Source organism: Meriones unguiculatus, chromosome 1, assembly GCF_030254825.1.
Source record: "Meriones unguiculatus strain TT.TT164.6M chromosome 1, Bangor_MerUng_6.1, whole genome shotgun sequence".
Lineage (NCBI taxonomy): Eukaryota > Metazoa > Chordata > Mammalia > Rodentia > Muridae > Meriones > Meriones unguiculatus.
Window position 1 is genome coordinate 45423686 of NC_083349.1, and position 13016 is coordinate 45436701.

Here is a 13016-nt window from a genome sequence, read left to right on the forward strand (position 1 = left end):
CTCCCTCTTCCACACCTATGGTTGGCCTGCTTCCTCCTCAGTGTGCTTCCAAACAGGATTCCAGCCCAGTTCCACAGGTCTGGCAGCGATACGCTGCTTACCCAGCATGCACAGGGTGCCAGCCAGCGCTCTGTCTTCTGCTCACCCCTTCCCTTCCCCACTTGCTCCCCTCCCTCCAGGCACGCCCCCTGCTGGGAGATTAACATACTGCGGCCCTCCTAACTTCTGCAGAAGTCCCTAGCTCCGCCCCTTGATATATAATCTGACTCACCACCATGTTTTAGCTGCCGTTAATCCAAAATAAACAATCAAAAGATACAGATGTGTGTCGGGTGGCCAGACGTTTATGAGCCAGAACTCATAAAATCCGGCACCGGCTCGCAGTGGCACAGGCCTGTAATCCCAGCAGTCTGGGAGGCAGAGGCAGGCCATGTCGGGAGTGAGCTCCAGATGACTCTTTATTACGGTTCCTCTCTTATTCGTGTATCCACCTGCTCTCCCACTAGTCTGCACAGGATAATCCAGCACAGACCTTTGCCAGGTGCAGGCACAGACGCTGGGACTCCCAATAACAATGCACTGGGCAAACTTTTTAAAATAAACTTCACTGTCTAGTCTTGAACTGTAGCAATGAAAACAGATGCAATTTTAAAGGACTCTTATGGCAAGCTATCCCCAACCTCCTAGTAACTGAAAATCTCCCCTTTTAGGCTTCCATGTCATAAGCCACCACCTCCTTTCCCCACCCCCCACCCCCATCTCTCTCCCTCGTGTCTATATTCTGCTCTGGACTGAGCTATTTCAGTCCCAAGTCCATACACTGAAACCCTAACCTAACCCTTAATGTGACTATATTCACCTTTAAGAAGGTAATTAAGGTTGAATGGGGGTCACAGGGTGGGGCCTCAATCTGACAGAAACTGTGAACTCAAGGAAGAGCCAGTGGAGGCACCTGAGCACAGAAGAAAGGCACCGGGGAACGAAGTGAGAAGAAGGTGGCTAGTTACCTGCCAGAAAGGCGCACCCCACCACGAACCAGCTCTCCCAGAGCCTCGAGCTTGGACTTCCGGGCTCCAAAACCAGTTCTGCCGTCTGAGCCCTCCAGCCTGCGGTGTTGCTGTCCCGGCAGCCTCTGCGACTCATGTGCCCGCCAGACCCCGCGCCCACAGCCTGACTGTAACCACCTTCAGTGCAATCCCGCCCTCTGGACCCACACACGGATGGGTGGATGGATATGGTCAGACAGACAGGGGTCGGGATTCTGCTGAGTTGTGGCTATGATGTTTTATTTAAAAAAATGCATGGAGGGGAGTGGGTTGAGGGGGATGAATGACATATGACAATGACACATACGCATGAAAACTCAAAAAAAAAACCTGATTGTTTTGTATACTAAAAAGGAAAAAAAAACAAAACAAAACAGAACCCCTAAGAACATAGCAGAAGCTTACTTTTTGTTGTAGTAGTCATATACCAATCTCTCCTTTTTTGAAAGATTGCTCTGAATTATTTAGATAGAAAGTAAAAGAAAAAGAGAAGCTAATTCAAGTATCAACTAAGCAAACTAAAACGTCCACAGAACACAGTGAAAAGTAGTGAAGCACTAACACCACAACGCGAGGGGATCTTTAAAAGCCCAAGTTAAGCTGGGCACAGTGGCGTTCCCCTGCGGTTCAGCTACTCAGGAGGCAGAGGTAAGAGGATCAGTTGAGTGAGCTCGGGAGCACACAGCCGCCTGGGCAACACGGTGAGACAGTCTAAAACCAGCAGACACGGCCCAGTGATCAAGGAAGCTTCCCACTGAGCCTTACAACCTACGTCGGATTCCTGGACCCACAGGACAGAGAGAGACAATCCACCCACCCCCAACCTGTCCTCTGGCCTGCACATACATAGTGTGTGTGCACACATATACACAAACACACATATACACACTAAGCAAATAAAAATAATTAAGAAGACTACCATGCCAAGCGAAAGGAGCCAGAGAGAAAAGCCCATAGACTATCATTCCATTTCTGTGTCGGGTCCAGAATGTGGGAACTGAAAGATGGAGCATTGTTGCCAGAGGCTTGGGCGGGGTGGGAGGGCATGGGAGTGACTCATAGGTATGAGGTTTCCTTTGTGGGCAATAAAAATGTTCTAAAATCTGTTGTGGTGACAGCTACGCAACTCTGCGGCACACTAAGTGCACTGGACCTTACATACATGTTAAATGTTGAGGTTACAGGGCAAGTGAATCAGAGCGACAACGCTGCTAGAAAGCACTGTTGAAGGTTCTGAACCTAAGGACACGAGTTATCACGCACAGAACACACAGAGCCAGTGGTCCTCAACCTTCCCGATGCTGTGACCCCTTCCCCATGCTGTGTGTGACCCCCAACCACAAAATTATGCTACGTCATAATGGTGAACTGCAATATATCGGTCATGGGTTCACACAGCGGAAGCTTGGGGGCTGACCCGGGGCCCGTGTGTATCTACTGAATTAAGACCCTCCCAACACACAGATGCCAGCACATGAGATTCCAAGGGTGGGCCCTCTAGTCCAGCGTCACAGCTGAAGCACCCACCAAGGAGCCAGAGCAGACCGTGCCGCCCACGCGCTCACCTTCAGGCTGCCACAGATGATTACCGATGATGTCGTTTCCCTTAAGCGACACGCCCTTTAAAGAAGCCAAATCGTTCATAAAATTACAAGTTCCTTTCCAAAAATACACTTTGAAATAAGTAAGACTCATCTAAAATTACATCATGAACCTCTATATGGGCTGTCCTGAGCTGTGGCAAGAATATAAAATTGACTCTCGGGGCCTGGGTTTCCACCCTGGTACTTCATTTCGGTTTTTGTGTATGTGGGAGGTGGCAGTTGGTGAATTTGAACCTCACCCTTGTCTGGACCCACCCAAATGATTAATTTTGTGTCATATCAGCTTCAGGATATGTACGTGAGGCCCAGGTGAGTGCAGAAAGGCTGTTTTCCACTGAGGGAATCCTTCAACCTCCATGGCACTCATTTTTCCCATGAAGGATTGAGAGGATCACAGTAACCACGTAAATCTCAGACCCTAGCCCTCCTGACTGCACTGGCTGGTGATCTAAGGTTTCCCCCGTCTGCTACTGTCAACAGGTCAATGAGTGTCCCCAGAGGCATGGTAATCTCTTCTGAGACTGTTTTTCTCACGTTCACTTTTTGTTTCAATGAATACTATTCACGTCTTGCATTTTAAACCAAATGTAGAGCTGAGGAGGATGTCTAGGTCCAGCATAGGTTAGCAGTAAAGAGATTCCTGCTAGAAGGAACAGATCCCCACCCCACCCCCAACACATTTCAAACTAGATAGTCAGGGGTTATAAAGGGGCACTTTCACGAAGTGATGGCTACCTCCTAGGAAGTCCACACTTGGAATTTACTCAAAGGAAAATAAGTAAAGTCGCTGCCAGCTGTCCGGCACTGTTTATGGCAGCAAAGAATGGTTAACAGCATAAATCGCCAGTAAATAGGGGTCTGGAGAGCCAGCTCCGGGGCACAGCGTGTCCTTAGCATGCAAAAAGCTCGAGAGGTGGTTTCTGGCACTGAAAAAAAAATGTAACAGCCAATAACGGGCAAAGTTTAAACTAATTGTGCCATCTTCCTTCGTGAAAGTAGATCTCTGAGACTTGATATGATAGCATGCTCACAACAAATTGCCTAATTTTGTGGGAAATATCCAATCCACAAGTATTTATTGGGAATATATTTTCAGTCCTGACCTACAGGACCTGCCGGATACTGCTTAGTAAAAACTATTGTAGTTTTTACCATTAACATCTGTGAAAACAAGCTCATGGTGCCTCTGAGGCTTCATTTTCTGTTCTTGCTAAGGAATTGCCCATACTTTTTTGAAGAGCAAGTGACCGGACATTCCAGGACCTGCCAGTTCTGGGTTTCAGGCATCAGCTAGATAAGCCAGGCTCAGTGGAAACCATCCCTTAGGGGCCCAGATGGGACTTCCCTCTGAGATCTGTAACTTTTCCCAGCTGAATAGAAACCGACCAGCCCAGTGAGTACCTTGAACTTTGACCCGCAAAGACTTCTCTCTTGAACCTTAGTTCTCCTAACAGGGTCTGATCCGCAATCCCAACACTGGGGAGAAAGAGGATTAATACAAATTCCAAGCAACTGTGTGAGACCCTATTAAAACAAAAGACCTGCTTCTGATCATGAAGCTTCAAAGTTTTAAGGAAGTACTTGCTTTTCTGTGTCAAAAAAAAAAAAAAAAAAAAGATATTAAACAGCTGCCCATTAAAACTACTCAGTGGTTGCCCGGCCCAATGGCTCAAGCCTTTACGCCCAGCATACAGGGACGCAGAGGCAGGCGGATCTCAGTGAGTTAGAGGCCAGCCTGGTCTACAAAGTGAGTCCAGGACAGCCAAGGCTACACAGAGAAACCCTGTCTTGGAAAAACCAAAGCACTACCGAGTGGGCAGCTGAACCTCTTTGTGTGTGTCCCTTCCCCCACCTCCAGCCCCAACTCTCTAGCCTCTTTCCACGTTACATAGTTACAAAGGAGAGGTCAGCCTAACTCTTACAGGTGTTAAAATGAAGCAAGGAGCATTGTTTCTTCATTTTTCAAAAATGTATTGAAATACCCTTTCATTTACTCTTGGTAAATGTTCTGTGTTTTCCTGTCAGTGAGCATTCTTTGCCACCCACAGTCAGGGGAGCGCTGACTGGGCAGGCGGGTCATCCCTAAAGACTTCTGTACTTTGGATAGTGGCAAAGCAACCAGGCAGTCTCCTGGACTGGGGACTGCCTGCCGGAACTAGCACGGCAATCTGCTGCCCTAAGAACATTCAGCAAGAGTCAGATAACTTAACTTTTGGATAAAGTTTAATTAACTGCAACCTTTATTATTTTTTATAGTCAGCATTAGAAGATAATGAAAACATGTTCCAGGGACTCCAACCAAAGAAATTGAAAACAGTGGGTTGATTTTTTTTTCCTCCTTCCATTTGAGTATCAGTGTGTTTCAAACAAAAGTAAATGCCACCCATTCCTGGAAATCAGCTCATCGGGAGGGAGTGGACAGGTTAAATAAATAGCGGTCGACTGAGCAAACAGGTGGTAAACAAACAGCGTAATGGACATTGTCTCCACTTGGGATGAGCGGCTACATGAGAAGTGCAAAAATAGAAACATATGGTAACGTGGTATTCCAAGGATGCACAAATGTGCTTGTACACAGAGACACTGCCACAAGGAAATACATTGTTTCTCTCTGAGGAACTGGGTTGAGGTAGGAACGAAGAAGCTTTGCTTTTTACTTTAAGCATTTCTGTCTTCCCTTCTCTCCCCGACATTTACTTTCTTCTTCCTTTTATTTTTAAAAACCTTTTACAGGTATTATTTCTATGTAAATAAGCGTCAAGTGAATTTTAAAATAGGCACTAGTTTGGAATTGCAGGTCAACGCCACAGTGGAGAAAACATCTGGCATAAGCTTTTTAGAAACGGTTTCAGCTGTTAGTTGGCTGGCTGACGCCTGTAATTCCAGCATTCACTAGGGAGGCTGAGGCAGGGGGATTCCAAGTTTAAGTTACCGTTTCCATTGGCTATATCGAATGACACTGTATCTAAGCAAACAAACAAACAAAAAGGCTTTTCTTAAAACAGAACTGACCACAAATCCACCCACTGTGAAGTGTCGTTTGTTGACTTTTTTTTTTTTTTTTTTTTTGCTGTGTTAGAAGAATCTGGCAGGAGAAACGTAACAACCGTTTACGTAACCGCGTACCAGGATAACTTTCGTGCCTAAGGCACTAAAACCTAAGCCAATTTTTGTGACTGCAAAGAGAGTCACTCGACCTTGGAGAGAGAAAAGGTCAGAACTACTAGGTCCCACGGAGCTTACCGAGGGCCCGGGGTGGGGTGCTGGAAAGAACGCCGGCCTTGGCGGTGCCAAAGCCTGCCTTCTGCGTCCTAGGACACGTGGAGAGGCGGGCACAGCTCCCGGGGCTGGACCCCCCCAGCAGCTGCCAGCCGGGTCGGAGGAGCTCAAACAAAGCCAAGGGCTTTCCTTTAGTCTTTGAACTTCCTAGTCCCTTCCCCCCCGCAAATCTACGCGAAGCTGCCCGCGGAGAGCAGAGGTTTCGGGGGGGGGGGCGCAGCGGCTCTTTCCCAGGCGAGGTCGGGGAGCGCTGTGCCCGCGTCGCCGGACCCTCGACCCCGGCCCGCAGAGCCCCCGCAGGACGATTGTACGCCGCCAGCCCTCTGTCTGAGCTCCCACCTGTGCCCTGCAGCATGTTCTGGCGGAGCAGGTCCCCGCTGGAGAGGTGCTTTAGCTCGAAGTGTTTGGTGATGCGCGATGACACGGTGCCCTTGCCGGAGCCCGGAGCCCCCATGATCACGGCGCGCAGCAGCCGCCCCGAAGCCCCCATGGTGACGGACGGTGGCCGGAGCTGAGCAGACGCTGGGCTGCGGCCTGGCCGGCGCGCTCACAGGCTCCGCGGCCCCGGCGGGCTGGCAGCTGCGAGCGGGCGGTGGCCAGGGCGCCCGGCTCTCCCGGAAGTGAGCGACGGCCCCCGGGGCCGCCCCGCCCGCTGCTGCGCCGCCCCCTCCGCGCCCCGGCACCCCACTCCCTTCGCCCCACCCCACGCCACTCGGCATCCCCAGACCCTCGTGCCCTGTGCTGCCTGCTCCCAACCTGTAGGCTGCGCCCTTCTGCATTCTCCACGGTGGACAACCTCTGAGCGCCCCCTTCCACTTCTAGTCTCCCCTCGGCATCTCTGGATTGGGTGGCTGGATTTCATTTTCTCTGTGTTCTTGTTTTTCACAATTAGGCCTTTCTAAGAGGCAGGCCCTGTCCTGCTCAGTCCCAACAGGAAGCAGAGCGCCCTATTTTGTGTCTCCTCAGTCACCTGGCTCACTAACAGCCCCCTAACTTTTCACACCAATCCTCCCTTCACCTTCTTCCCTCTCCCTTTTCACCCCATTTCCTTCTCCTCCAGGGGTGACCTTGAAGCCTCCTCACTGAAGTTTTCATCAAGGGAAGTATTGTCACCGGTCCGTGAAAGGTGTGTCTTATCTCCCAGAATCCACTTTCAGAACCAAAAAGTTGCTGCCACTGTTACTTCACAGGGGGCAAAAGTACTAGTTCCTTCAGAAGTCTATTTATTTCAGAAATAGTTACCCAGTGCCTATTGTGTGCCACTGTTCTTAGGGACCTCCCTGAATGCTGGGCTGAAAGAAACCAAGTTTCTACTGTGGGCAGGTTTGTTTGTTTGTTTGTTTGTTTGTTTAAGTCCTGTAGTGGAAGCAAACAGTAGGACCGTTTGAAACAGTATGGCCAATGAAAGAAAGAGAGAGAAGAAGGAAGGAAGGAAGGAAGGAAGGAAGGAAGAAAGAAAGAAAGAAAGAAAGAAAGAAAGAAAGAAAGAAAGAAAGACAGACAGCAGAAGGTAGTGGCCCGCTCACTCGGGAGACAGAGGTGGGCAGATCTGAATTCCAGACCAGCAGAGTCTACAGAATAAGTTCCAGGACAGCCAGAGAAACCCTGTCTTGAAAAAAGAAACAAACAACAAAAATTATGGGAGGGAGCAAGGAAGCCCCGGCCTTGGCTCTGAAAACTGAGCTAAATACACAGGGAAAGTGACGTAGGAGAGAAAGCAGAAGACAATTAACTGAGCAGCATTTTATCTGTAAAACGGACACAGGAGATTAGTGTGGAGTCAAAATGTATGCGAGTTGCCTGGACAAAACCAGCTACCAGGAAAGTTCCCAGAGAGCGCTGCCCACTGTCCGTGTGATATGGTTTCTTTGTGCTGGGTACAGGGAAGAGGGTAAGTAGTCTCGAAAGGAAACAACACTGTCTCCCTCAGAGGCTGCCGAATGACTGGTTCAAAACTCCTTCCAGTTTCCAAGCAGACATTATTAAAAAAAAAAAAAAAGGCAAGGGGAGTTTACGTGCTCAGAGAGAGGACCTGATCCGGTGACAAGGTGAGGCACACGGCCCTGTAAAGGAGCGTGGGGGACGCTCCCATAGTTATTACTGCACAAGGAATAAAGATAAATAAATCCAACAGCCAATGCCTGTGTGTGGAGCTGGGAACAGAGCATGGGAGTAGCCCAAGGAAAGCAAAGGAAGGGAACGAGTAAACAACAGGCAGGAATGGAAAGGTCCGGGCAAGAGCAGGTTATGCAACCACAACCAGAAACCCTGATGGTTGAGAAAAACACTTCTAATCTCCCAAGTTGGGAACATTTGTGGTTTCAGTCCTCGGAGACACTTGAAACTAAGTCTTTGGAAGTTTCTATTATGTGTGTGTGTGGGGGGGGGGATGTTCAAACAAGCAGGGGATGGAGCAGCTAAGGACCACCCTCACACCACAGCACGCACAGGCATTGACCTGAACAGAACATGCATTTACAGTAGTTGTTTCTCTTGGAGTTGGCACCCTATTCAGGAGAGAGGACAGGAGCAACCACATGAATATACAAACTGCCAGGTGTTTAGAGGTGTAAGGTGGGGAGAATCGGAGGGCATGGTCACGTTGCCTGGCCCACAGAAGCTTGTCAGCTTTGGCCACTGTTGATGCCAGAGGCTGCCAGACTGGGAAGAGCCCTGGCAACTGGGCACAGGGCAGTCATTTTGCCACACACAGGCATTGATTTATGTGAGTCTTTGTTTCCCTGTTTAGCTTGTACTGTTGATAAGGACAGAATCCTAAACACAGATCTTAATTTAAATTTTAATCTAGCAAGGGTACCCAAACTACATATGGCCAAATGTTTACGCAGATTCATTCGTCTCGAAGAAAGCCCAGATGAGCGCCCTGTGTGTAGCAGGCATTCATAAGCGTCTGTTGATGGAACACGAAGGATTACTGTTTTTGCCACATTAAAGACTGCAATATATCAAGGCTGCGGAATGTACAGAGTGGATCAGGGACTATAGGTTTGTGTCACAGGTTGAACTCTATCTCCCCCAAAATGCGGAGGCGTGGTTGGTACTGGATCCTTGTGCCTTCAAATGTGACCTTATTCAGAGAAGAGCTGTTACAGGCATAGTTAGGGAGGCCCACTGAGGTGGTCAGTCATTTTCTCTACCGGATGTGATGCGAAGGCCTAGGGAGATCAGTGTGTGGCAACAGACAAGAGACTGGACTTAAAGGGCTGCCAGCCAAGGAACATCAAGGAGCGCTGGCAACACTGGATGCCTTAAGACAAAGAACTATTCTCTCTTAACTGGCCTTTCAAGAACTCCCAACCCTGCTGATACCTAGCTTTTGGCTCTAGGTTTCCCAGACTATGAGAGAAAATCCTTTAAGCAGTACAGTCCAAGGCCTAGGAAATGAATGTACTACAGCAGGCCTAGGAAATGAATACACTGGCTCCAGAAATACGAATATGTGCACATTGTCTCAGCATGAGCTGGGTGAGTGAGGATGAAGGATAGACAGGTTCAGCATCTGGGAAGCCATGGCTAATGCTGTGCTCAGGGAAAGAGACAGAAACCACCCTGGAAAAGGTGAGGTGTCTGAGGCCTATTGCCATAGAAGCCATCCCTGGCTTTGCACACATGATTTAACTTCTTGTGCTGGTTTCTCATGGCTTACCACTGGGCTGGGTGGCTAGAAGAACCTGGAGAAGTGGCCGTTTGTCCATCCGTCCCTGAGCTGCAGATTCTACATTGTCTGGGTTCCTGGGGGGCCGGGGGGTTGATGTGGAAATAAATCTTTCTTACATCTCTTTCTGCCTCACCCTTGTGATACCTCATTGGCCAGAGCAAGTCCCATGGCCAGGCCAGTGTGTGTGTGGTTGTGTGTGTGTGTGTGTGTGTGTGTGTACAGAGATAATACATGAGAAACCAGAAATAAAATAATCTGGCTCAGAGACTCTTTATTAATTATGTATTACAACTTAACCAATTATCCCAAAACTTAGCAACTTAAAACAACAGCTATTATCCCATAGTTACCATAGGTCAGGAATGCAGGCACACTCACAGCTGAGCTGGGTGCCTCTGGATCAGGGTCTCATAAAGTGCTACAGCAAAGAAATTGGCTGGGGCTGCTATCTCCTCCAACCACAGCCTAGAGGGGATTTGCCTCCAAGCCCCCTGGTGCTGCTGTTGGTAAAACTCAGGTCCTTTGTGACTATTAGCCAAAGAAAGCCAATTCAAACCAGTGAAAGCAGCTGGGGGTGTAGCTCAATTACAGTCTTTATGTAGTAAGGATGAGGGCCTGGATCGGAGTCCCAGCAACACAACAGACAAGCACACAAACCTGAGCAGAGGAAACATATGACTTGAGCTAACAGTCCATTGGGAGAAGAATATGGACCCAAACACACAAAAATGAAATAAATAAAACGGCAGGTGATTAGAGGTGCCATGAAGAAAAACAGAGAAGAAAGCGAGAGCAGGGTTAGGATGACGTGACTGCTGTTATGGAAAGAGAACAGGAAAATAAATAGAAAGAGAGACTAGGAGGTATTGCCACGTAGGTCAGCACTTTGAGACCTGAGAACAAGCCATTTAGATGACTGGAGGAAGAACGCTCTGGAGTGAGAATAGAAAGATGCAAAGAAAGGGCGCTGTGGTGGAAGAACGCCAGGGTTCTCAAGCAGCAGTTTAGAAGCCATGGTGTCTGGAGCAGAGCAAGTGAGGAGAACAGCAGGACAGAGTGAGAGTCCAGATCCCACAGGGCCTTATCAGCCACTGGGGCCAAGTGGGATTGTCCAAAGACCATCACGGCTTGCGCCTGGCTTACAGTCCCATGCTCCTCTCACATGTTGTTCCTGACCCTTCTTCACTGAAGACGTCGGTCTGTGTCCCCCTCAACCTCTGAACTGACTGGGCTCCTGTGACCCTTCTTACGAGCAGACTATGGTGTGAATAAAAAGACAGGCCCTGGAGGATGATGCTTCGGTTTCCTGACTGTTGGTCACAGCCGCTGCGCAAGGAATATGCATAAGGAATACCCCAGGACACTGCAATGTAATATAGCCAAGCCACATAGAAAGAGCGATGCTTCATTCTCCCTGTTTCAGGTGCTTCAGCTAGCCGGCAGCACCTGAACAAGCCACCTCTAGCTAAGATCATCCCCCCCCCCAACCCTTCCCAAGTGCCCTGTGACAAAAGAAAATGATGGTGATGATGTTAAGTGTTAATGTGAGCAGGAGTGACAATGGCTTGGCACAGCAGGACAGGTCATGAGGAACCGAGTACCCGGGTTCATCTTCTGAAAATAATCTCAAGCTAAGTCAGGTGTGGTGAGACATCCCTTTAAACCCCAGCACTTGGGAGACAGAGGGAGGCAGAGATCTGTGAGTTCTGGGCCAGCCAGGACTACACAGTGAGATCCTGCCAGACAAGATATGCCCATGGGGCAATAACGGAAGGATTGTTATGGGACCATCCACCTACTTCAAGTTTGATTTTGAGACTCCACAGGAGGGGGTTCATGCCTGGTACCATAAATCTGATGGAAAGCTGCGGAGGTTATAGCCCCTATTTGGGGAAGCGACTGCCATTGTCTTGATAAGTGGACTCGTCATGAAACTGCCTTCTAAATATGCTTGCACTCAGATTAATGGCACTTTCAACCTTGGTCAAAGAAGTTTCTTTGTACAGTGCGTAAGCAGTCCAGGCCAACGCTCATAACTACTTAAAAGGGCTGAGAAAAAGGCGAGTTGGGTGCTCAGCTCCAAATGTGACGTTTCTATCAACCTTCCCAAGGCTCAAGGAACATCACAGAAGAGGGGGTGAAAAAAAAAGAATGTAGAGCTAGAGGAGGGGGAGGAGTGCTATAAAGTGTTGTCCTCTGGGCAAGGAATGACCCTTGTACTCGTGAACTCATAGCAGCTGTGATTATCTGCACAAGACCTGCACAAGATAAAGCCGGTCAGCATTCCAGCCTGAGCTGGGTGGAGGTGCTATCTCCTCCACCCATAAGCCTCCACCCCAGTGAAGAAACCATTAACAGTTAAGGGCAGCAGGGGCAAGAGGTCCAGGTGGTAGGGGCTTCGGGGGGTCAGGGGGCTTCCTTGTAGGTTGTCCGTACTCTGGTGGATAGCCCGACACCCAGCCACGTTCTGGCAGCACCAACTGGACTCAGCAGGTTATTTTCCTTTTTAAAGAAATGGACATGAGGGTAGGAAGGGGACAGGGAGGTGGTTGTGGGAGCCTGAAGGAGTGGGACAGGGTTGCTCTTGGGTACGTTCGCGGTTTATTGTAAACATTTGTGACATCAAAGCATATATTGAAAATCTTCTCCTTCTTCTCCTTCTCCTTCTTCTCCTTCTTCTCCTTCTTCTTCTTGTTAGACCAGACTGTCTCAAACTCAGGAATCTGCCTGTCCTGCCTCCTGAGTGCTGGGATTAAAGGCGTGCACCACCACACTAGCTCGAGAAGTACTCTTACCTCACTCTCCTTTCTAAGATGAATATGGTGAATCAAAGACTGTATTTGTTCTTTATTTTTCTTTTGTTTGTTTGTTGACTGTGCTGAGGATGAATCCAATGCTGTTCACAAGCTTGTCGAGCACTCTACACCGGAATCTCTTAATTGCTGTGAGTGCGTGCGTGTGTGTGTTTAGGGGATGAGTGGGGACTGAGTCCAGGGGGTTGTACATTAGGCAAGTGTTCTACCACTGAGTTACACCCCCAGTTCTTTAAGTTATTTTTTATGTGTGTCCACAGAAAGAGACTTAGGTTCAATTCCCAGCACCCACATGATGGCTTCCAACCACTAACTCCAGTCCCAGGGGATCCAAAGCCCTCTTCTGGGCTCCTCTGCGCTGAATGCACAAGGTTCTCACATGCAGCCATGTTTGTGTGTGTGTGTGTATGTGTGTGGTGAGTTTGTGTGTATGGACATGAACACAGGAACATGTGTGGAAGAGGGCATTCATGTCATGCTCTGTGTGTATTCCTTTGAGAAAGGGCCACTTACTGAACTTGGAGCTGGGCTAGCCCCCAGCAAGCTCGAGCAATCCTCTTATCTCCACCTGCTGCATTTCTAGCCTTACAGCTGG

The 13016-nt window shown here is 48.8% G+C and overlaps 1 protein-coding gene and 1 long non-coding RNA gene across 3 annotated transcripts in view; one reads left to right on the plus strand and one right to left on the minus strand.

The window, feature by feature from the left end:
- The window catches only part of Ak3 (adenylate kinase 3), a 26196-nt gene extending 19636 nt beyond the window's left edge, over positions 1-6560 (minus strand). The window contains exon 1 of one of the 2 annotated variants that reach the window (XM_021634238.2): positions 6269-6558. In XM_021634238.2, coding sequence (XP_021489913.1) covers positions 6269-6419 — 151 coding nt within the window. In that variant the 5' untranslated portion in view covers positions 6420-6558. Of the gene's footprint in view, positions 1-6268 lie in introns of both variants that reach the window. The other variant, XM_060388139.1, reaches the window with a different exon arrangement.
- On the plus strand, positions 5099-9700 carry LOC132655298 (uncharacterized). The gene is made up of 3 exons (XR_009593078.1): positions 5099-5279; positions 6990-7055; positions 8779-9700. It is a non-coding gene; the product is annotated as an uncharacterized LOC132655298 (long non-coding RNA).
- The last annotated feature ends 3316 nt before the right edge of the window (positions 9701-13016 follow it).